Raw genomic sequence first — 25,310 nt, 5'->3', positions numbered from 1 at the left:
GTCTTCCTTGTTGCTAAGGGGACGCGTACAGCGGTATCAGCACTGAACTATGGGTTAATTGCTATATGTGAGTTGGGTAAGTATATTAATCAAATGAAAATTTATTACTAAAATTTTTAATTCTCCCAGTAAGGTCATATATTGTACTACGTTGCAAGCCCCTGGAGCAATTTTTTGATTTTTTTGTGAACAAGAAACAATTAACAAGTGGCTCTATCCCATCTCACCCCTTTCCCCGTCGCGATATAACCTTCGTGGTTGAAAACGACGTTAAACACCAAATAAAGAAAGAAAGAAAGTGTTTGTATACTTCCCTGCACTGATTCAAGTCAAGATGTTCAAACGCTTGTATTTGTGTTGCATTTAGAGTCAATTTGATCAAAGATGATAAACAACATCCTGCTGTTTTTGTAACTGTAAATAATGTCCTGGTGAGAACAAAGTGAAACAACAACAAGAGACATGCAGGCAGACAGAAATAAAGAAAAGAATAAAGGAATGGCGTCACTGTATGCTTTTACTGTCTTTGCAATTAAATTCTTCCAATCTTGTTCTAGTCTTGTAGAGAGAAACAAACACAGAAATAGAGAATACTACATGGCTTGTTGTGTCTATAGAGAATGCTACATGGCTTGTTGTGTCTATAGAGAATACTACATGGCTTGTTGTGTCGTAACAGATTTACACGAAGTTTTTTTTTTAAATATTGAACTGCGAGCGAAAGCGAGCTGTTCACTATTTGAAAAAGCAACGAGTGTAAATCTGGTATTCTGTTTATCCTACATACTGTACTTACGTGTATTTTTTACTGAAAATGACCTGCAGTCGAGGCAGCTAACTTGAAGACGCTTGTTTTGGAACCTCGAGCTCTTCTAAAGCCTTGTGCAATCTATTACGTCAAAGTAAAGAAACGTGACTCTGAAAGTGTTAGTTCTAAAAATTCATCGAGGGTAATTAGCGAGCGCAATTTTTGTTTCTATAATGACGTTTGTCTCGGTGACTTTGGCATCATAAGTAGTGGAAAAACAGGTCCCTGCCAGACTTGCTTGACATGACCTCATTTACATGATATACACACGTGTGATTTGAACAATTATTATCTCATGATAAAAAAGGATACCAGTCAGGGAAATTGTAAAACTCTATTGCTTAACTTAGTGCTGTAACAGACCTGCATGTTCTCCACTCTCTTTACATTTACATTGGAACCCCCCTTTAAAAACAAAACAATTCAAGAGTTCCCCACTTTTTAAGACCTTGGTTTTTCAGATTTTCTGTTCATAACCTGTGTAAATTTACCCCCGTTTTAAGACTCCCTTCTTTTTAAGACCTGATTTTCTCAGATTTTTGGAGGTCTTAAAAGGGGGGTTCCACTGTATTCATGATTTTCTTTCTTGCAGTACCACGCATTCAGCTTCATCGACAGCATCATCCAGAGCCCTGGCTACAGCGACGGCGAGAAGAAAGCGCTGCAGGAGGAGGCCCTGAAGCACTTGGAGGACCTGGTGTCCATCGACTGCAAGCAGGCCGCCACCACCGTCATGGCCAGTCTGCAGGGCAGTCTGCGCACCGTCATTGCCAAGCTCAAGGACAAGGAGAACGTGCTCTTCGAGTTTCTACAGGGCATCATGGCTTACAGGTGTGCTTGGCGGGGATTTTCCTTAATTTCATTAAGGTAATTTTTGCAGCTTGGAAGCTATTTATTCTTCATAATGACAGGCACAGTGGCCTAGTGAATAAGGCACCGGCCTCCCAAGCGGGAGGTCGTGGGTTCGTATCCCGGCTGTGCCGGGTGGGTTAAGAGTGGCGATTTTTCCAATCTACCGGGTAAACTTATGTGCACACCTGCTAGTGCCTTATCTCCCTTTGTGTGTACACGCAAGCACAAGACCAAGTGCATTTTTTTTTCTTCACAATTTTTTTATTCAGAAAATGTTACATTCATGTATTGGTAGGTTCACAGTATGGGAAAGGCAATTCAGAACATTGTGACATTAACAAAAACACCTCCAAGTGCATATTTTAACGATCCTGTAATCCTTGTCAGAGCTCCGTGGGTTTATAGAAACACAAAAATACCCTGCTTGCTTCCCCCGAAACGGCGTATGGCTGCCTAAATGACGGGGTAAAAACGGTCTTGCACGTAAAAAAGCCACTCGTTCAAAAAACACGAGTGTACATGGGAGTTTCAGCCCATGAACGCAGAAGATGAAGAAGAAGAAGAAGATACCATGTGCTGATTTTTTTGTAGCTGAAACACACTCGCCATGTAGCTAAGATTATTTTCACACTTGCAACTAGCTTGTACATTCACTGAAAAATATTCTGCAAGTCCCTAGTTGACAGATTTCAAAATGTGAGAAATTACTATTTGGAACAATTCTTGAAGTACATACTAGTCTGCATTTTATTGTGAATACAAAATTTTTTTCACAAGGCTGGGTGTAATGTGGAGAAGCAAGAAACAGTTATGTCGGTATCAATCGCAAGGACCCCAAATTCTAGACACTCAACTCAACTCAATGCCCGTCACTCCTGTCAGGGTATAGGCCGCCAACAACAGCTCTCCAGAGTCCTCTGTCCTGGGCCATCTTTTCTATCTGACTCCAGGTGTAGCCCATCTTTCTGGTGTCGGCCTCCAGGTCGCGTCGCCAGGTGTTTCTTGGACGGCCTCTCTTGACTGAAGGGTAGTCGGCTTTGTGGCTTCCTCTCGGCTTTCACCACACCGCGTCATAGGTCTTCTTGAAGAAGAACCTTCCTCAACAACAAATTCTAGAAATGTCTGTCAAATTGAGCAATCTGAGTCAGGAAAATGCCCAGGCAAATTTCATTTTACTTGCCTGGGTTAATATCTCTCTTCTTCTGTTTTTCGTTTATTAATTAATGTGTTCTTCTCTTTTGTGAACTGGTTAACAGGGAGGCTAGCGGCAGTGCCCTCCACCCTGAAAAGCAGATCACCCTTGACCCTGACGTCGTTGAACTCTACATTGACCTCATGTGTCGCTTCCGTCCCGGCGATGTCTACAACTTCATCAAGATGAACGAGGGCTACAGGCTGGAAGAGACTTTGCAGGTACCTGACTCAGTGTGTCTGTGTGTTACGGTGTCTGTTTTTGTGAGTCTGTGTCTGTGTGTCTCAGTGTCTGTTTTTGTGAGTCTGTGTCTCTCAAGACTCAAGACTCAAAGTGTTGACTGTCCTTATAAAAACAAGGAAAATTGCCATCCAGTGTCAGCGATAACAACTAACAACACTAAACTGTATCACATTTACTAAAAATTTAGAGTTGCACAAAAACACATCTAAAAATCCTAAGCAGTCTCTCACGACACACACACACACACATACACAAACACACACACACACACACGCATACACAAACACACACACATGCGCACAGACACACACACACACACACACACGCACAGACACACACACACACAAACACACACACACTGTCTCAGGGTCTGTTTTTGTGAGTCTTTGTGCATTTGTCTGTCTGTGTCTATCTGTGTTTCAGTGTATGTTTTTGTGAGTCTGTGTCTGTTCGTTTGTGTAAAAGTATGTGTTCTTGTTCATATTACAACAGATTTGATGTCACATCCCCCCCCTCCCATGTTAGCTTGTTTGTGTGCACCTGTGTCTGTAACTCTGCGTGTGTACCTACACGCTCACCTTTATTTCTGAGTGTCTGGCCGTGTGAAATGTAAGTGTGCTTGTGTGTGAGTGGGTGAGTTGTATTTCAGTTCTCAGACTTACAGATTTTGAGTGTGTCCGAACCCATTCTGAATGTCGTTTCTTACAATTTCTCCTCACTCATTATGTATTTTCTTGTGTAATTGTCAACAGATTTGCCGTAAGCACAAGGCATCTGAAGCTACAGCCTACAGTCTACAGCCAACTCAGTTTTTGAGTGTGTCCACCCATTCTGTGTGTCATTTCTTACAAAATCTTCTCACTCATTATAATAATGTTTCCTTATTTAACTCTCAACAGATTTGTCGTAAGCACAAGGTATCGGAAGCGACAGCCTACCTGCTGGAAAAGGCCGGAGACATTCAGGGTGCGTTCGGCATTTTGCTGCAGGTAAGCACAACACAGTGGTACCTGTGATAACAGGACAACCTTTGAACCAGCTAAATGTGTCACAATTTACAGTTGTCCCCGACAAACAGGTATGCTGTAGGCAGGTCAATAGACCGGAGGACATCAAAAGGTGTTTTCTGCTTCAAATTGTCCTTTAGTAGAGGAATTGTGGAAATAACTCTGTAAGGTTTGTATGGGTTGTGAAAGAGTGAATACCCTTGCTTTTAGTGAGGCAAACTTTCTACATGTACTCTTTGTCCAACGTGTTTCAGACACCTCCCTTGCTATTGACCAGCCTATAATGTCACGTGGGAAAGTTTAACTCACTGAAAGTTATTTCTGAACATCGCCTACTGGCCTTGTTTTAGTGTGAACATGTCATATAATTTTCATCTTTAAGTCATCACACAACAGTCATGTTGTGTTCGCATTTGCCGTGTTACTATGACTTATACAGAATACAGATACTTACTGCAAGACCACATTGTGGGTTGTGTATCGGGCAGAATATGAGAGTATACCAAACAAAAGCCATGTAAAAATACCAATTATGTTCATGCTGTGCCCTTCTTTTTCAGAACCTTCATAATAACCTGAAGCAGGCGATCGAAGTTCTTCAAGAGGCTGACAGCCAGGTCTCAGGTATGTCATAAATAAAAGAACCAACTGATTTATTTTGACATATGGAGAACATACCAAATCAATGATCACTGGCTGGGTTTACATGTTAGATAACATGAATAGTAAGTTAATGGAATATTTAATTTTTGACAAAACAAAGCATTCATAAGTACATTGACCCAATGGTCTTTATAGGGGATAGACAAACTTCAATTAATATGAGATGAACAAAACTTATCTGATATTGTTTTTCGATTTCTAGCCATCTCATGAACAATTTTTTTTTTTTTTACATAATTTAGCATCTGAACCCCAAACTTGTTCCTGATGTTGGTCAGTTTAAACTTTTGACCCTGAGGATGATGTGAGTGAAAATGCTTTGTGCAAAACTCTTCTCAGTGTTCGAATACCCCTGTGTGCGCGCATGCGCATATTAAAGATCCCAAGTTCACTGAGCTAAAGTCTCAGGGCTTGGAAACATGAGTACACGCATGCAAGCAGAAAAAAAAGGTTGGCGCCGTACTGTATGGCAGCTCGCTTATCTCGGTGAGAAAGCAGCCTGAATTTCCATGAGGGTAACCTCACAGGACAATATGATATCTTATCTTTATGTTTCAGACATAGACGTACTGTTCTCCAAGCTGGAGCTAGAGCTGTATGTCATTGTTCAGCTGTGTCAGCGAAACTCTGGCAAAATGGACAAAACTGCACGAGAGGTAAACATGTCTTTCTCATTTGCTGAAGGCGATAAATGTAAGGTTTTAGATATCATGAGATTTCCAAAAATAAGACTAAACCTATAGAATGTTCAAGTTGATAAAAATAACAGTCATGGTACTAGTCATGAATGCTTCAAAGAAAAGAGTGCTTCCAAGAAAACAGTCTTTCAAAGCAATAGTCAGAAGTAATATGTGGGAGGGTATTGTTTAAAATCTGTATTTACATGTCTTGCTTCAAACACCAAATGCACAATAAAGAAAGAGTTCCCTACCTTGGTCATGGTCGAGGGATGATTGCTGTGTGGATATGTGTGTGGGGGTAGGTAGTGGATAATGTGTATGTTTGTGCATTGAAGGGGGTACCGGGTGGGTGGGGGCGGCGGGGGGAGGGGTCAACCAGTATTTTCTTCATGTAGGAAAGGGGGGGGGGGGGGAATTTACATGGATTCTTCTTCATGTCAATTAGCTTGACTATCATGTTGTGTTGTGTTGTTGTAAGTATTGTTATATTATTTTGCTAGAATATATATGTATTTGATGTTGAAATAGGGTGTTTTTGTTCATAGTGAATATGAAAAGTGCGGAGAGCACAGATCGCTGTTGTTAGCGCTATATCAGCTATCTGTACTCTGATTGGTCAGGCCTTGTGGTTCCCCCTGCTGGAAGCCATCATGTCCCCTCAGCGCAAACTGAAAGACGTGGCCGACAAGAGTCGCTTGGATCGTGAGTACTCATATCGCCTTCCTCTTTCTCTTCCTCTTTTCTTTTTCTTTCCTAATCAGTGTGTTGAGAACAGTAAATCTGAATGAGTAGCAAACAAATGGGCATTTTTAAGGAAGGTTTACACACCCTTCTCTGCTTGTTCAGACAGTGGGGTTAGCTACATACAGAGTTGTTCCCAGGCCTCGGTCTTCGTTCATTGACGTATACTTTTTTGATCTGGTGCATTCTTCTGAACACTGGCTAGTGGACTGTCCGGTAGTTTTGATATGTAAGAGCTCTTGGTTTAAGCCAAATTTATTCCGGAAATACAGGGTGACATGTATAATACGATATGAACATTTGTTACCACACAACAAGCTAAGCTTATACTAAGTGTGGTTATAAATATGTACATCTAGAAAGGAATTATTATTTCAATTGTTATGTCAAGGTCAGAAACCCTTATTAGAAATGTAAGACAAAGAATAGAAAAAAGCAACTAATACAACAAAAGAATCAAGAGGAGGGAACGGAGGACGGAAAGATGATGACTATATGGAGACTTGCCAATTCAATGTTCCTGCAGCAGCAATGATGTCATCCAAAATGTTGTCCAATCTTATCAAGCTCTTCTGACAGAACTCTGACGTTTAGACCTATACATATTTTCGGTCCCAGTCCAACTGACCTATGGTTACCCTAGTCTTGGAACAAGACTGTACCGTACATATATGTGGTCTGAATTACAGACAGGTACTAGGTGTTGGGACTTTATTACTGTTTCAGACTTGTTGATTCTACACATTTTTATGCTGGGAGAGATGTTACTTTTTCTTCCATCTTTCAATCACCTGTGGATGAAGTTACAATAATCTTGAAGATTTATTTTAGGCTTAACGGGTTGGCTAGGTTGAATAGTTCTAGAAGTTCTAGTACTCTCTAGGTGTAACTTAAGTATAATAAGTTGGAGAACAGCGCGTACCATAGTTCTACACGTTTTGTCAGCTGTATACATTTTTTATTTTTAAAATTTTTTTTTTTTAACTTGAAATGATATTTGTCTTTTATGGAGGATGACCTTTCCAGATTTCAAGGACATGACGCATCATGTGTTGAACAGTATGATGGGATATATTGCACCGCCAGATATGCTGCAAAAGATCATGCATGTAAGACAGTGTGTGTCTTTGTGCCTGTGTATGTGTGGTAATACATTGTATGTTTAAATGTGTGAATGAACGGATAATAATAATAATGATATACAGACACATAATAATAATATACAGACATAGATGTCTACAGTGTGTGTGTGTGTGTGTGTGTGTGTGTGTGTGTGTGTGTGTGTGTGTGTGTGTGTGTGTGTGTGTGTGTGTGTGTGTGAATGTATGTATGTGTGTGTGTGTGTGACTGTATGTGTGTGTGTGTGTGTGTGTGTGTGTGTGTGTGTGTGTGTGTGTGTGTGTGTGTGTGTGTGTGTGTGTGTGTGAATGTATGTGTGTATATGTATGTGTTTTAAAGATGGATTTATTGGCTCGTTTGTCTTGCAGGACCCAGCATACAACACAGGAAAGTTCGGCGAGATCAAGGAACTGATCATCGGCATGCTGGAAAACTACAACTACGAGGAAGTAAGTGAAAGTTTTAATTCAACAACTGTGTGTGCATTATGGTATTGAAAGAGTGGCGGAAATGTAAGTGTTCTTTTAGCATGCTCCACCACTTCCACGGGGTTATTTTGAGAGTATGCAGTTTTAACTCATTGTCTCTCATATGGCTCTATCTGACCAGGTACGGATATATCCGCTCAGACTGTCAGCTTCAGTCGCTTCCTGTAACGTCCATCTAACGCCTGCATTCCAGCGTGTTGATACACAGTTACTACAATTCTGAGTGACCTGCTGCAGCACAGCTGGTCTCGGCTAAAAAAAACCTTGGTCAACATAGGTGGGGTAGAAAGTGTTAAATGACCAACTGATTGATTCCCATGATGACTTAGTGACTTGATATAATTATGCATCTTAAGCTGATGATGGAGCAGACAAGACCTGGAAGCCACGGCGTCATTCGTCTCGCAGACTAACCTGATGGTATGACGGCGAACGCAAGAAGAAGAAGAAGAAGAAGAAGCTGATGATCATCCTAGAACAATTGTTACAAGTGATAAATATTCAATCGTGTTGCAGACATTGATGGCGACGTGTAAGAACCTGCTGTACCACGACCTGTACGTCCACCTGAGGAGCCTGACGCGTGCGGCCAACCGTGGCTTCGTGCCGCGGGGCGACCAGTGCAACCTGTGTAACGCTGACTACACCATGCCCTCCAACCCCACTGATGCTGACGGCATTATTGTCTTCAGGTACACTGGCTGAGATCCCTTTTTTGGGTGCTTTTTTTAGAATTTTCATCCCCGCTGATTATTTGAACAAATGATTGAAGAGTGATGTGGAAGTGTGAACATATCGATAAAAGTATTAAAACATTGAATTTCCCTTTTTTGAGCCAATTGACCTCAGAGTCTGACAAAAACTCATATTATAGCCGAGACTATAAAAGAGTGCATCAATCATAAAAAATAAAATGAATTCTAACTAAAATACATTTCTGTTATTTGTATTTTGAACAAAATATGACATTTTAGACAGTCATTGTTCACTGTTCACTGCTGGCGTGGTCTCAGTGAAACACTGACTGTCAATATAACACTTACCTCGACAGTACTATTCTTGCACATTATCTATTATAGGCCGAAAAAATTGGACAAAACGCTGAGTGGGTACAATTATCTCCCATAACCATGCGCCACCGTGGATCCCAAGCACTGTCCGAGTGCTTCCCCCTTACAGGATGTAGGTGGCGCGTCCCTCTTTCTTTTTTCGCGCGTGTCAGACCGGCTGTGTTTCTGCTACGCTCCCGGATTATTTTGGACTAAGAGGCTTCTTTTCTGTGTGGACTATCACCTGTTGGATTATTGTGTGTTATTCCACTTCTGGCTTGAGGCTACGTTGTGTTTCCTTCAACTTGTGCCTCCGTTTTTGTGTGGCGGACTCGGCGTGCCTCCCGTCCTACTTTGTGGTGACCGGTCGTCTGCTTCTCGTTTCGCCGCATTCACTTGAGTATTGACCTAAATTTTCTTTGAATTTTGTTAATTCTCGGTCTTTAAGGGTACGTACAGGGCGAGGTAGGATGTCTCGTCCTGTTTTGGGCTCTGGTTCTACGGAACCAGAGTCTGCCGGGGGCAACCCTTCTCCGGGCGCCCAGCGTCATGTTTTACGCACGGAGAAGGGGATCTTTCGGCGCTCCGACTCTCCCTCCCCAAACGCTTTGCGTTTGCGGCGAGGGAGGGCGGAGAAAGCCTGTTTGAGCAAGCTCAATGCGAGCTTGCTCAAACAGGCTGGGCTTGAGCCTGGGACTTCGGGCGGGGCTGCGCCGTCGAAGGTTCGGGGAAGGTCGAGGAGAAAGAAAAAGCTTCTTTCTCCTTCTCATTCAGTGGAACAGGCTTCCCCCCCTTCGACGCCGTTGTCCGGACCTCAGTCTCAGGCTTCAGCTCCTCCCGGTTTCAAGCCTGGGGGGAAGGTTTCCTTCTCCTCCCTGGCTCGAATCCGGGGGCAGGTCGATTCCCAACCCTCTTTGGGGGTTGGTGAATCCGATCTAGGGGCTACTGGAGAGACTCAGGTTTTGACAGCCAACGGCCATACCACGTTGTAAACACCGGTTCTCGTCCGACCACCGAAGTTAAGCAACGTCGGGCCCGGTTAGTACTTGGATGGGTGACCGCCTGGGAACACCGGGTGCAGTTGGCATTAAAATCTTCCTTTTTCCGGTGCCTCTCCTGTGCCCTCCTCGGTTTCCACCGCTGTGGAAGCCAGGAGGGACACGGGTCCTCCTCTGAACTCCCTCGCTGGGTCGTCTGCTGCTGTTTCGACAGTAGTTTCGGCCTCCTGGGGGGGGAGATCGGAGGAGATGACGGGGTCTCTGAATTCCCTCCCCGCTGGGGTTGGGATGCGAATTGACCCCGTTCAGGGCGGTCCTGTGGGGGCAGGGGTTTCAGGCTTCGTGCCTACGACCACTGCTACTACGGTTCCCTCTGACGTCCGTGTGACTGGTGGCTGTCCCTCTTGTTAAGACGCTCCGGCCGACTAGTTACTGGACGTGGAGGTGTTCGACAGAACGTGGTACTTCTGTCGAATGGTCAGGGCGACGGGAACATTGTTTCTGTTGCTCAGACCGACACCTCCGACCGGACCGTCTTGACCCCACGCCATTCCTTAGCGTCTGGTGTTCGGGTGACGGATGGTCCGGACCAAGGGTCCGGAACGTTCCAGGCTTACGGGTCGGGATCGAACCGGACCCACGGGTCCCGACTGGACTTGACCTCCGGGTTTGGTCCGGACGGGACCCATGGTACGGGACCGTAACGGACCTTAGGGTCCGGTGCGGGACAGTACCTCTGGCCCTTGCCGGACCCCCGGACCTACGGGTCCGGATGGTACGGTACGGGACCAGTGGTTCGGTCGGGACCGGACCACCCGACCACCTCTGTTGGTCTGGGTGGTCTGGCACCGAACCGGAACACACCGGACCACCGGACCTACGGGTCCGGATGGTACGGTACCGGACCAGTGGTCCGGTCGGGGCCGGACCACTCGACCACCTCTGTTGGTCCGGGTGGTCTGGCACCGAACCGGACCATGCCGGACCTACGGGTCCGGATGGTACGGTATGTCCACGTCCGACCGAGCCACCCGAACACTTCTGTGGGTACGGATGGTTCGGTACCGAACGGGACCTCCGGATGCTACGGGACCGGACCGAACCTACGGGTTCGGATGGTCCGGTACCGGACCAGTGGTCCGGTCCGAACCGGACCACCCGACCACCTCTGTTGGTCCGGATTGTCTGTCACCGAACCGGACCATACCGGACCACCGGACCTACGGGTCCGGATGGTACGGTATGTCCACGTCCGACCGAGCCACCCGAACACTTCTGTGGGTACGGATGGTTCGGTGCCGTACGGGACCTCCGGATGGTACGGGACCGGACCACAGGACCGGAACACCGGACCACCCTATCGGATCGGTCCGGACCACCCGACCACCTCTGTTGGTCCGGATGGTCTGGCACCGAACCGGACCTACGGGTCCGGATGGTACGGTATGTCCACGTCCGGACCGAGCCACCCGAACACTTCTGTGGGTACGGGTGGTTCGGTGCCGAACGGGACCTCCGGATGGTGCGGGACCGGACCGGACCTACGGGTCCGGATGGTCCGGTACTGGACCGGTGGTCCGGTCCGGACCGGACCACCCGACCACCTCTGTTGGTCCGGATGGTCTGGCACCGGACCACCGGACTTACGGGTCCGGATGGTGCGGTGTGTCCACGTCCGGACCGAACCACCCGAACACTTCTGTGGGTACGGATGGTTCGGTACCGAACGGGACCTCCGGATGCTACGGGACCGGACCGAACCTACGGGTTCGGATGGTCCGGTACCGGACCAGTGGTCCGGTCCGAACCGGACCACCCGACCACCTCTGTTGGTCCGGATTGTCTGTCACCGAACCGGACCATACCGGACCACCGGACCTACGGGTCCGGATGGTACGGTAGGTCCACGTCCGGACCGAACCACCCGAACACTTCTGTGGGTACGGATGGTTCGGTGCCGTACGGGACCTCCGGATGGTACGGGACCGGACCACAGGACCGGAACACCGGACCACCCTATCGGATCGGTCCGGACCACCCGACCACCTCTGTTGGTCCGGATGGTCTGGCACCAAACCGGACCTACGGGTCCGGATGGTACGGTATGTCCACGTCCGGACCGAGCCACCCGAACACTTCTGTGGGTACGGGTGGTTCGGTGCCGAACGGGACCTCCGGATGGTGCGGGACCGGACCGGACCTACGGGTCCGGATGGTCCGGTACTGGACCGGTGGTCCGGTCCGGACCGGACCACCCGACCACCTCTGTTGGTCCGGATGGTCTGGCACCGGACCACCGGACTTACGGGTCCGGATGGTGCGGTGTGTCCACGTCCGGACCGAACCACCCGAACACTTCTGTGGGTACGGATGGTTCGGTGCCGAACGGGACCTCCGGATGGTACGGGACCGGACCGGAACACCGGACCGGAACACCGGACCACCCTACCGGACCGGTCCGGACCACCCGACCACCTCTGTTGGTCCGGATGGTCTGGCACCGAACCGGACCTACGGGTCCGGATGGTACGGTACGTCCACGCCCGGACCGAGCCACCCGAACACTTCTGTGCGTACGGATGGTTCGATGTCGAACAGGACCTCCGGATGGTACCGGACCTACGGGTCCGGACCTACGGGTCCGGACCTAGGGGTCCGGATGGCCCGGTGCCGGACCACCCGACCACCTCTGTTGGTCTGGATGGTCTGGCACCGAACCGGACCATACCGGACCACGGGTCCGTATGGTACGGTATGTCCACGTCCGGACCTAACCACCCGAACACTTCTGTGGGTACGATGGTTCGGTGCCGAACGGGACCTCCGGATGGTCCGGCACCGGACCGGAACACCGGACCACCCTACCGGACCGGATCGGCACCCCCGACCGGACCGGACCATTTCTTTTCTGATCAGACCCGATGGGTTCCTGTTCAGTCTATAAATGGCGGGGGTTCGTTGGCTGGGCTGACCCAACAGTCGCAGGGTTGTTGTTTTTCTCCCCCTTCGGCTGCTGGAGACGTTTCGTCTTTGGGGCAGGGGTCTTCGCGGCCTCTTGCTTCTGTGGGCGTTTCTTCACAGCCTGCTTCATCGCTTTCGGCTCTTCCCCCTCAAGCTCCCTACACTCCTGCTTTTGAGGAGTTGTCGGGAAGTGAAGAGGAGAGTGAGTCGGAGGACGATAGGGAGGAGGATCAGGGTCGCCCTGAGGTTAACACTGATCCTCTACCCTTGCCGGTTTCTGATGGAACTTCCGAAGCTATGCTTCGTACTTTCCAACAGTACATGACAGACATCACGCGGCGTCTTGACGTCACGGATGCCTCTCTTAAGCGTCTGTCGTCTAGTGTTGACACACAGGACCTGGACCCGGGGTCTGAGGACGAGAGGCAGGAGGCTCGTCCTCGCACAGCTAGAAGGACGTTTGAACAGTTTCAGGACGTCCTTCCCTGAGACGCCCTCTCGTCCTTTGAGTCCGCTTCGGCCCGGGCGTGGGAGGCTCACGCCGCGTCTGCCGGCGGCTCGTTTTATGAACGATCCGTCCGCCGGCAATTCGCGTTCCACCCTAGTCTTAGTGCCACGGTGGAAGCGGCAGCACATCGCCTGAGGAGTACAGATTCACGTGCAAACGCGACCTATGTTCCTCGGGAGGACGCGGGTTCAGTGCCATGCTTTCCTTTGGGAGGCGCACCTCCACTGTTTCCTCGTGTCCAATCTGTTTCGTCCCTCCCTTTTCCCTTTGACTCTCGAACTCTCCCTTTCCAGACTTCGAGTGTTTAGGGTGGGGCTGACGGTGATGTGTTCGTTGGGGAGGTGCCTTCGGTCAAGAAGGTGGAACTGAGCTCTGCTTCGTTCCACAATCTTGAGGCCACCGTTTCTTCCACAGTCGAGGCCCAATCACAGGCCTTGACATGGATGAGCACGCTGTCCACACTGTTGAACCCTCCCGATCGGGCAGAGTCCGATTCCACTCGGGTCCTTGACACGGTTCGAGTGGATCGGGCTTTGCATGCCGTGCGATCGTGCGTGACGTCTGCGGCAGAATTGGCCATTGGAACACGGGTCCACTTTATTGGCCCTGTTCCGTGATCATTTTCTGCCTACTTCTATAGTGCCTCCGGATATGAGGAAGAGTCTGAGGAACACGTTTCCTCAGCCTTCTTCCCTCTTTCATCCGGACACTGTTCGTTCTGTGGTGGAGTCCACACGCCAGAGGAACACTGATTCTCTGATGGTTGGCCTCGCTGCTTCGGCGACGGCGGCGGGGAGTAAGAGAAGTGCTACAGTCACCTCCAGCTCCCAGCCTCAGAAGAAGAAGAAGAAGCCAGTTTCACTGCCTCCTTCTTCCTCCTCTTAGGCGCCTGTTGCGTTCCCAAGCAAGACGAAGGGTGCTCAGACAGGTAAGGGGAAGCAGCACCACCAGGGGGGGTGGTCGCAAGCCTGCGCCTGCCCGCCAGCAGAATTTTCAGTGAGTCCCGGCCCTACGTTGACGCCCCCTCAAGTTGCCCCTCTTTCGTCCGTCGGTTCCCTTTTTCGGGCCCGCGGCATGTGGGGCAGACTGGTCTCCAACCAGTTTTTCTTGAGGGTGGTGTGGTCGGGGTTTTCTCTACCGCTGTCGTCACAACCTCCATTGTCCGCTCTACCCTGGACGTTCCCCCCTCCTCGAGACCCTGCCAGATGGCAGGCTCTTCAGGACGAGGTGAACTCGTTGGTCGAGAAGAAGGCGGTCTACCCCCTTTCTCAGCCTTCTCGGGGGTTCTGCTTCCGCCTGTTCACCGTCCCCAAAAAGGACGGCCGGTTCAGGCCGGTGTTGGACCTCTCCACCTTGAACTTGTACCTTCACAGGTGCAAGTTCAAGATGGAAACCCCTTCGTCGGTCCGGTTGGTCATCCGGCCAAACGTTTGGGCCATGTCTGGGACCTCCAGGATGCTTACTTCCACATCCTGGTGGCCCCGGGGTACCGACATCTGCTCCGGTTCGTTTGGGAGGGCACAGTGTTCGAGTTTCGGGCCCTCCCATTCGGCCTGTCCTTGGCCCCTCTGATTTTCAACGGGGACAACAACACCACATGCTTAGCTTACCTTCGCCACCAGGGGGGCACCAATTCTCGGTCCCTCTCCCTGTTGGCGGAGGAGATTCTGCTCTGGTGCCAGACCAATCAGGTCCGGATGTCAGTCCAGTTCGTTCCGGGGAAAATGAACGCCCTGGCCGACATTCTCAGTCGGGGCGATCAGGTTCTCTCCACAGAATGGACCATCGCTCACAACGTTCTACAGCGTCTGTGGGCAAGGTGGGACCGTCCTCTGATCGATCGGTTCGCAACTCGATTCAGCGCTCGGCTTCCCAGGTACGTCAGCCCCTTTCGAGACATGAATGCGTTCCACTTGGACGCATTCACTCTCTTGTGGAGGCTCCTCGATGCTTACGCCTATCCCCCGACATCTCTGATTCCGAGGGTGCTGGCAAAATATCTGCAGGAACGACCAAGACTGATTTTGGTCGCGCCTTACTGGCCAACAGCTCCGTGGTTTCCAGATCTTCGCGGTCTCACCCACGTAGACCCTCTACCTCTGGATCTGGACGGGGGAGGTCTGCTCCAGCCTCGATCATGCCTCCCTCATCCACGTCCAGAGAGTCTGTGCTTGACCGCATGGCTCTTGTGCGCTCCAAACTGCTTGCACTAGGATTGCACAAGAGTTCAGTAGAGTTTTCCTTGAACGCTAAGAGGCGATCAACTAATCAGCTCTACGACTTACGCTGGAGAGCTTGGGCCACCTTCGCCTTGTCCAAGGGGATAAAGCCGCTTTATCCCTCAACACAGGACTTGGCCAACTTCCTGGTGGAAGTGTATCAAAAGAAGAGTCTTTCTTCTAAGACTCTTCTTGGATACAGATCTGCCATCGCTTCCACGATTGCGGCCGCTACTGGTCGCAGATCTGAACACTTGATCAGGTCCTCCCTCATCGCTAATGTCCTTTCGGGTATTAGCAATGCAGCGGTGTCTAAACCTCGGGTTTCATTTCCCAAGGGGGATGTCTTTCTGGTCCTCAAACTCCTGCGTAGCAATGAGTTTGAACCCCTGGCAGGCATCAGTATCAAGTTGCTGATTTTAAGACTAATTGTTCCTCATCGCTTTAGCCACTTGCCGTAGACTCAGTGGTATTCAAGCTTTGAGTGGCCTGGACTTTGACATTGAGTTCACCACCCAGCAGTGGTTGCCAGCATGGTCACGTCAGTCTAAGGTATGTTTCTTGGGTATATTTTCTTTTACGGTAGTACTGTTCGAAAATTGCCTGGGTATCTTAATCCTTGGATTTAAGTGATTTTGATTAAGGAGTTTAATACTCTACATATCACCCTCACACCACTCTGGTATTCTGTGCAAGAATAGTACTGTCGAGGTAAGTGTTATATTGACTGTAAGGCTTCTTTTTAAGCCTACTGTCTATATGATACTTACCGAGACAGTACTATTAGAGTTTCCCTCCCGCCTCCCCTCTTGATATGTTATGGGCTTTTTGAGGGTCTGCAGCTCATAAAGAAAGAGGACGCGCCACCTACATCCTGTAAGGGGGAAGCACTCGGACAGTGCTTGGGATCCACGGTGGCGCATGGTTATGGGAGATAATTGTACCCACTCAGCGTTTTGTCCAATTTTTTCGGCCTATAATAGATAATGTGCAAGAATAGTACTGTCTCGGTAAGTATCATATAGACAGTAGGCTTAAAAAGAAGCCTTACAATCTCGATCAATGTAAAATGTTATATTTTGGTCAAAAATACAAATAACGTTTATTGTATCACTGTCTTTATGAAGTATATAAATGCCTGTATGATTGTTTGTTCGAGGGATATTACTAAAGTAATTAACAAAATCAACCTTTGTAAAGTTTTTACAAAAAATATGCTAAATATGTTGTACACACAGCAAACTTAATTGTCCCATGATTTTTTTTTTTTTTTTTTTCTTTTTTTTTCTTCTTTTTTTTTTCTTCTTTCTTTTATTTTTGAACCTCAGTTACAATATGACTCGCTACGAGTATGATACTGTGAGCGAAGCTGAACAGTTTAAACGTAAACAGAATGGGTTATAAATAATAATAATATCATTCTTTCGTTTAACATGGACAATCTTCGAAAATGTACAATATTTTCAATCAATTATAATTTAGCTATAATTCTCTCCGTCAACTGGCATTTGCACACTTTCTCTCTTTCTCTATCCTCTCTCCCCATCCTCTCTCTCCCTCCCCTCCCCTCTCTCCCTCTCTCTATCTATAATCGTCCTCTCTCTCTCTCTCCCCCTCTCCCCTTCTCTGTCTCTCTCACCCTCCCTGCCACTCTCTCTCTCTCTCTCTCTCTGATACTGTGAGCGATGCTGAACAGTTTAAACATAAACCCTACCATTCTCTCTCTCTCTCTCTGATACTGTGAGCTATGCTGAACAGTTTAAACATAAACAGATAGGGTTATAAATAGCAATAATATCATTCTTTCGTTTAACATGGACAATCTTCTAAAATCTCTCTTTCTCGCTCACTCTCTCCCACCCCTCTCTCCGCTCTTTCTCTACCTCTCTCTCTCTCGCACCCTCCCCTTGCCCCCTCTCTCTTCCTCTCTCAATCTCTCTCTCTCTCTCTCTCCCTCTCTCTCTCTCCCTCCCTCACTCTCCCTCCCTCACTCTCTCTCTCTTTCTATTACCATGGTTGTGTTTAAATGAATTAATAATAATGATATATTTTGCTGTTCGTCATAATTGTTTTCATCATTGGTTCACCTTAGTTAATTGTCCCATAATGGATGCGGTCACTGATATCACGAGCCGTGCCTGCGTGCTGTGGGGTCAATCTAGTCTTTTTACAACATGCTATAATTCTCAGCTAAAGAACGCCCTTAATAAAGCCTGAAGTCGACTTTGCAAAGTCTTTTGACTGAAAACTCAGTGCTAAAGCTTTGTGCGGGCAGCTTCAGGAAGTATACTTTGCTTAGTGGGATGAGCTCAACGCACAGCAAACTATTGTCCCATGACAGATGCGGTCACTGCTATCATGAGCCGTGCCTGCGTGCAGTCGGGTCAATCCATGAAATGGACTGAGGTATTTCTGAACATCGTCTATTTTCCCATGACAGGTGCGGTCACTGCTATCATGAGCCGTGCCTGCGTGCGGTGGGGTCAATCCATTTGCTGGACGGGGAGGAGACCTTCTGCTGCTACCTGTGTAGCAACGCTAAGCGGTCAGGCGGCCAGCTGACCAGCACTCGCTTCCACCGCTCTCTGTCCAACCCCAGCCAGGAGCTGAGGAATAAGAACAAGCGGGACAAGGAGCAGGCAAAGGAGGTTAGTTTTTTTTGTGGCAAATATACCTTAGAAAGAAATGAACGAAGTAAAGCAATAAAAGTTCCAACTGAAATTTGATTAACTTTTAGCCTCATCCTTCAAACATAGTTATGCAGCACACATCCCATCATTACACTCATCAACCAAAGGTCTGCAATCACGACAATAAACATATCCACAAAGGAATGACGTGGCAGTCATGTTAGCCCATGTGACTGCTGAGGAAGGGCAATAACTGCCATACAGTTGTGATTCCTAACAACTCTGAAGAAGCCCTCCATTTAAAATGGCTACAAATTTGAGAAGATGAGGACTTGAAAGGGAGGAAGTTGTAAAGAGGAAGAACCCTTGCCAACCGTCCATTTCAAGTTAAGAAATGTAGCAAAGTAACCACAGTAAGTATTTCAGAAATATTTATATTTCACACCTCGCCTGAAGCCGGTAGAAAGGGAAACAGATATACGTCACAGGTAGCATAGTATGTAGTCGGCAATTTATTGCATACCAGGCGATATTGGGCATTCTTGGATGAAAGACGTTATGATCAAAAAATGGGAAAAGGCAAGATTTGAAAAATTGTGGATGGGGGTTGGGTTGGGTTTCCTTTGGGAGGGGGAAGGAGTTGTTCTTAAAGAGAGATGGGGGAGGGGGCGGAGTTAAATTGGAGGGGTTTTACTGTAAAGCTGTATTGTTCTTTTTCCACAATTCTTACGTTTTTGTGTCTGTATGTGGGATGTGAGTGAGGTGAATGTTTTTCTTTTGTCTGTTAATGAATACCTTACAGTGACAGCTTGATGATCAATCTGGCAAATACTTCCATGCTTATGTGCAGATGTCCCTTGATCCCCATCATGTTGCTGCCTTCGAGAACATGCGTAGAGCCATGAAAACGCCATCCAGGGTATGTCTTCTTTTTTAAAGTTGAATGGTTAACAATAATACATAACATGGCTACGAATTGTTAAAGAAAGTGTGTCTTGGGATCTTGTTAGTGGGAACATTTCTACTCACTGAAAAAGTTTAGATTTGTGTTTTAAAAAAAAAAAAGGATTGAACTCTTTCAAGCAATTGTTAAGGTTCTTGTTTGTTAAAAGATGCATCACTCTCTGAAGAAAGTCACCATATGTACTTGACAAGAATGAATTCATTGAAGAAAATTTTCATTCTAGGCACTATTTTCCATGATGGGAATGTATGCTAACTACAAGTATTGTATTAGTTTTTTTTTTTATTAGAGGCTACTTTCGATGGAAAAACCGTATACCATGAAAGGGCACACCAGAGTGTCCCTACATTGCAGGAGGCCTGTCGTTTGGATGCAGGCTCACCTTGTGTATGAGAGGGGGGGAGGGGGGGGGAGGGGCTTTCAAAATCAGTCAATTGTACAGGGGCCGGCCAGGCGGGGGATCTGGGGACCCAGTTGCTGATGAAATTTAGCATTTGAAAAGGGTACATGTGTATTTTGAGGACCCAGTTGCTTATGAAATTTAGCATTTGAAAGAGGTACACGTGTATTTTTGGTCTCTCCTTGAGAAAAAAAGGTACATTTGCCAGGTAAAGGGGGGGGGGGGGGAGGGGTATCCAGGACCCCCCCCAACCCCCTAGATCCAGCCCTGGCATGTGTCCTTTCCTTGGAGGGGCCTCGCATCACAGGTACCACTGTACTTCTGTATTCTGAGTGTGTTCCAATCAATGTGTTATTTGTATTTCCTGTGTTGCAGATGGCCATCCTGTCGGAGCTGGCCAAACCAGAGTCTGCCTCAGGCTACCACAAGCCCCTCAGTGTGTTCCAGAACGAAAACTTCCGTCTAAGATTAGCACCACCACCGCCCATGGAACTTGGATAACGTTGTCTGCATGGTTTTAGACGTTGACTGTGGGAGGCTGTTTAGCATAAAGTGTGTGTTTTGTTTTTGACAGTGTAAGAAGTGCAAGTTTTGTTACGCAGTGTGTGTGTGTGTGTGTGTGTGCGTGCGTGCATGTGTGGGTGGGCGCATGTGTGTTTGTGTATGTGTACATGTGTGAAGACTAATGGATTTTGGAATTTGTGTTTTTGTTTGCGAACATGTATGTTTACATGCAAATTAGTTTGAGGGTGTGTGTGTATGAAAGCGCATTCATGTGCACACACAACACCTGTTAAAGACAATAACGTTGTGTAACCTTTAATAGAATGCCTGCGTAAGGTTTAAGAAATGAGACAGAAGTGGGATCTTCGTTTTCCTTCTTTTTCAGGTCATGTATTGTTTTGAAGATAATATTCAAAACAGTGTAGTTGGAATGTTCATTTAATGCCTCAGCATTTAGAAAACAATTGTGAGAATTTAAGGTAATTAAAAGATGACAAATTCCCACCTTGTCTGTGAAGATAGTTTGTTTGTTTGTTCGTTCATGGGCTGAAACTCCCACGGCTTTTACGTGTATGACCGTTTTTACTCCGCCATTTAGGCAGCCATACGCCGCTTTCGGAGGAAGCATGCTGGGTATTTTTTCGTGTTTCTATAACCCACCGAACTCTGACATGGATTACAGGATCTTTTTCCTGCGCACTTGGTCTTGTGCTTGCGTGTACACACGGGGGTGTTCGGACACCGAGGAGAGTCTGCACACAAAGTTGACTCTGAGAAATAAATCTCTCGCCGAACGTGGGGACGAACTCACGCTGACAGCGGCCAACTGGATACAAATCCAGAGAGCTACCGACTGAGCTACATCCCCGCCCTCGCCTGGTGGGTTAATGGTGGAGATTTTTTGATCTCCCAGGTCAACTTATGTGCAGACCTGCTAGTGACTTAACCCCCTTCGTGTGTACACGCAAGCACAAGACCAAGTGCGCACGGAAAAGATCCTGTAATCCATGTCAGAGTTCGATGGGTTATAGAAACACGAAAATACCCAACATGCCTCCCCCAAAATCGGCGTATGCTGCCTGAATGGCGGGGTAAAAACGGTCATACACGTAAAAATCCACTCGTGCTAAAAAAAACATGAGTGAACGTGGGAGTCTAAGCCCATGAACGAAGAAGAAGGAGAAGAAGTTATGAGTGCATAACTTTTCTGTGCACATGTGGAGATTAGGGACAAACACGGTATATGATGAGCAGAACAAAAGAAACAGCTCTTTTTTTGTACCCATGTGAAATTAATATTCTTATTTATTGTGGTTTAAATACTTGTACTCCAAAGCACATCATCAGACACAATGTGATTTTCTTTCTCATAAGCATTATTACAGAATACTACGAAGAATGTTGTAAGGGTGTGTGTAATTATTCCATGAGAAAAAAATGCAGTGTATATAACTCCTCCGAAAACGGCGTATGGCTACCTAAATGGCGGGATAAAAAACGGCCATACACGTAAAATTCCACTCGTGCAAAAAACACGAGTGTACGTGGGAGTTTCAGCCCACGAACGCAGAAGAAGAAGAAGAAGTACCAAGAAAAAAATTACGCCAAAGTGTCTGTGTTCCCACTCTAAATCCAGTTTGTGTGATTGATGTTCAAGATTTTTGTGTGCCGCACAGTTGTATTTGTGGAAATTTGAAAACTATTTGTGGTAGTTTTGGTGATGACTTTGTGTCGAGATTTTGAGAAACTGTATCAGTGAGCAGGACCGTATTTGACGGATTACAAGACGCACCGTTTTATAAGCCGCACCCCCGACTTTAACAAACAAAATTGGGACGAGCCACGTATAGGCCGCGTCACTATATTAGCCGCCGTCGAAAAAAATATAATCAGATCATGTCAATCAATCAAAACAACCAGGCAAACGAAAGTACGGTATTTGGCGAAATCGGCTCCGAGAATAAACAAGTGAAACAAAGAAGAAAAGTGAAAAAGTTTGAAGAAAAATATCACACACACACACAATTTGTAACCAACACACACATGTAGTCCCGCCCGGAATAAGCTTTTTTGGGATGATTTACGACTTTTGCGCACATTTCGAGCAGACGAAAACACAACATGGCGGCTCTCGCTCCTCCAACTATCACGAGACACAAAAAAACGAATTCTCGCGCGCGCAAGATCCTAATACATCCTGTGTTTCTCTGTGCGCTATCTTGTCACGACGACTTGTTGACAAACGAAGATTCGCAAAAGAAAGAGAAAAGCGCCGAGTCTTGAGTAGAGAGCTAATAAAGTACCGGTAATCGCTAATCGAGCGAAATGAAAATCCCCGGGGACTTCTATTAGGTGAATGCTATTCAAGTTTAGGTAACGTTTTAGCCACATCTTTTTATAAGCCGCAATGCGATTTTTTTTTTAAAAAAGTCGCAGCTTGTAGTCCGTCAAATCAATCAATCAATCAGTCAATATGAGGCTTATATCGCGCGTATTCCGTGGGTACAGTTCTAAGCGCAGGGATTTAAACAAAGAATGTTTATGCAATTTATATTGCGCACATATTCAAGGCGCAGGGATTTATTTATGCTGTGTGAGATGGAATTTTTTTTTACACAATACATCACGCATTCACATCGGCCAGCAGATCGCAGCCATTTCGGCGCATATCCTACTTTTCACGGCCTATTATTCCAAGTCACACGAGTATTTTGGTGGACATTTTTATCTATGCCTATACAATTTTGCCAGGAAAAACCCCTTTGTCAATCGTGGGATCTTTAACGTGCACACCCCAATGTAGTGTACGGTAGTATTGAATTATTTAAAGGTACAGTCCTTCCTGTGTAAGCCATCATATGCACCATCGCACACCTGTCCCAGCGTTCATGATACAGTGGAACCCCCCTTTGAGACCTTCAAAAATCTGTCTTAAAAAGGAGGGAGTCTTAAAATGGGGGTAAATTAACACAGGTTGTGAACAAAAAATCTGAAAAATCAAGGTCTTAAAAGGGAGTGAGTCTTAAACTAGGGGGTCTTAAAAGGGGGGTTCCACTGTATTTGATTGGGATACGTCCACAGCCTGGCAGCCACCTTACAAGTACTTTTCCACTGCCCATATAACGAAGTCACAGAGACAAAATTGGTTCTGGAAATTTCTTTTCAGATCCTCATGAGAATTTTTACATGACAAAATAATTTGCATTATGCTGAATATATTTTGATGATTAAAGTGTGCGTCACTTGTGAAATTGATTTAAAGAAAAAAATTCATTCTGCAAAGGAAGGAGTTCGACTGGTAATGTTTGCATTGTGCTGAATATATTTTGATGATTAAAGTGTGACACTAATTCAACCAAAAAAATTCATTCTGCAAAGGAAGGAGTTGGACTTGTAATTTTTGACTCCTCTGACTGAGTAATCAGGAGAGTCTTAGGAATGAGCAGTGTTGGGCCGACCGGCCGGCTGAGTAATCAGGAGAGTCCTAGGAATGAGCAGTGTTGGGCCGACCAGCCGGCTGAGTAATCAGGAGAGTTAGGAATGAGCAGTGTTGGGCCAACCGGCCGGCTGAGTAATCAGGAGAGTTAGGAATGAGCAGTGTTGGGCCGACCGGCCGGCTGAGTAATCAGGAGAGTCTTAGGAATGAGCAGTGTTGGGCCGACCGGCCGGCTGAGTAATCAGGAGAGTCTATAGGAATGAGCAGTGTTGGGCCGACCGGCCGGCTGAGTAATCAGGAGAGTCTTAGGAATGACCAGTGTTGGGCCGACCGGCCGGCAGGTGCCCAAGAGGGAGGATGATATCCTCGCTCTTACTGATGTACAGTGCAGATACACGCACAGTCACGTGGCGAGGAGACCGGCACGGTTGGCCTAGTGGTAAGGCGTCCGCCCCGTGATCGGGAGGTCGTGGGTTCGAAGCTCGGCCGGGTCATACCTAAGACTTTAAAATTGGCAATCTAGTGGCTGCTCCGCCTGGCGTCTGGCATTATGGGGTTAGTGCTAGGACTGGTTGGTCTGGTGTCAGAATAATGTGACTGGGTGAGACATGAAGCCTGTGCTGCGACTTCTGTCTTGTGTGTGGCGTACATTATATGTCAAAGCAGCACCGCCCTGATATGGCCCTTCGTGGTCGGCTGAGCGTTAAGCAAACAAACAAACAAACGTGGTGAGGTAGAGTTTTTTTTCTACTGATCAGCCCTGAAAGTCCAACAAAAGGTGTACTCGCCTTTGGCTAGTGATTCTAAAAATGTACTAGCCAGAGAGCAAACTTTACTAGCCAAACCAACAATTTGTTTCAGCAGTTTTACTCGCATTTGGTGAGTAGATGAACATTTCTACTCGCCAGTTACATGTTTCTACTCGGCACTTTCAGGCCTGCTGATGAAGAAGTGACAACATTTTTACGTGACGCCATTTTTCACAGTATGACGTGTTCTCAAACTTGTTTCACTTTTAATGTGAGAGATTCGATTTTGAAGGGTCAAGAACTAACATGTAGGTTGGTTTAGTCGGCGTCAATTTTCATTAAAAGCCAAGACAGGTTTGTGGTGGTGTACATAATTGTCTACTCGTGAAGGATGAGGTACCTTTAAGCGATCATTATTTTTTCATACATTCATGTGTGTGTAAAAAGATTTGGGAAGTCGACAATTTTATTTGTTAGGCCTCCGGCCCTATAACAAGACTGGTGACACATAATACAAGCGAAAATGTTTTATGTGTAAAGAGAGAGAACTTACTTGAGAGAGGTATTTGGTTTGAGTACAAGATGTACTGTAGCTCCATGAAGATTTTAGCATTTAAATATGTAATGTTTATTAGAGACTTTAAGGTGTATGTTATTGTTAGTATCTGCTGCAAAGAGTAACGGCTGTTCCCTGTGTGTTTTAGATCACTTTCAGTGTTATTGGTTTTATGGTAACACACACAATTTTCAATTTTCGTACAGGGCGCCTGATTACAGAACATGAATTCAAGTTAACATGAACATTTTGGGATCAATGATGGGAAATGCGTATGTGAACATGAAACGGTTGTATCAAATATTTTGTGCAATACCAGCGGAGATGTTATTTGCATCAAAGGAACTTGCCATAAATACTTATGTTGGACTTGCGTCTTTTTGTGTGATCTTTGGACTTGAATGAACATTCCATAGAAGCATCTATTAACTGTGTGAGCTTACAATCTCCTTCTCTCTCTTCTCTTAAATATGCATCCTTGCATTTACACATTCTCACAGGCATACAAAATACATGTACATAACAATGAAGTCTAACAATACA

The 25,310-nt window shown here is 46.7% G+C and overlaps 1 protein-coding gene and 1 non-coding gene across 5 annotated transcripts in view; both read left to right on the top strand.

Annotated features, from left to right (window-relative positions):
- The window catches only part of LOC138958243 (vacuolar protein sorting-associated protein 8 homolog), a 63,587-nt gene extending 42,705 nt beyond the window's left edge, over positions 1-20,882 (top strand). For 2 of the 4 annotated variants that reach the window (XM_070329353.1, XM_070329351.1), the window contains 12 exons: positions 1,401-1,675; positions 2,917-3,073; positions 3,995-4,084; positions 4,663-4,726; positions 5,324-5,421; positions 6,066-6,147; positions 7,213-7,295; positions 7,674-7,754; positions 8,310-8,485; positions 17,969-18,176; positions 19,009-19,077; positions 19,898-20,882. In XM_070329353.1, coding sequence (XP_070185454.1) covers positions 1,401-1,675; positions 2,917-3,073; positions 3,995-4,084; positions 4,663-4,726; positions 5,324-5,421; positions 6,066-6,147; positions 7,213-7,295; positions 7,674-7,754; positions 8,310-8,485; positions 17,969-18,176; positions 19,009-19,077; positions 19,898-20,023 — 1,509 coding nt within the window. In that variant the 3' untranslated portion in view covers positions 20,024-20,882. The remainder of the gene's footprint in view (positions 1-1,400; positions 1,676-2,916; positions 3,074-3,994; positions 4,085-4,662; positions 4,727-5,323; positions 5,422-6,065; positions 6,148-7,212; positions 7,296-7,673; positions 7,755-8,309; positions 8,486-17,968; positions 18,177-19,008; positions 19,078-19,897) is intronic. The other 2 variants (XM_070329354.1, XM_070329355.1) reach the window with 1 other exon arrangement.
- LOC138960573 (5S ribosomal RNA) lies at positions 9,811-9,929 on the top strand. The gene has a single exon (XR_011454048.1). It is a non-coding gene; the product is annotated as a 5S ribosomal RNA (ribosomal RNA).
- Positions 20,883-25,310: the final 4,428 nt, after the last annotated feature.

Source organism: Littorina saxatilis, linkage group LG2 (assembly GCF_037325665.1).
Source record: "Littorina saxatilis isolate snail1 linkage group LG2, US_GU_Lsax_2.0, whole genome shotgun sequence".
NCBI classification, from domain to species: Eukaryota; Metazoa; Mollusca; class Gastropoda; order Littorinimorpha; family Littorinidae; genus Littorina; species Littorina saxatilis.
Note: the sequence above shows the minus strand (reverse complement) of the source record. Positions and strands in the feature narration are given on the sequence as shown.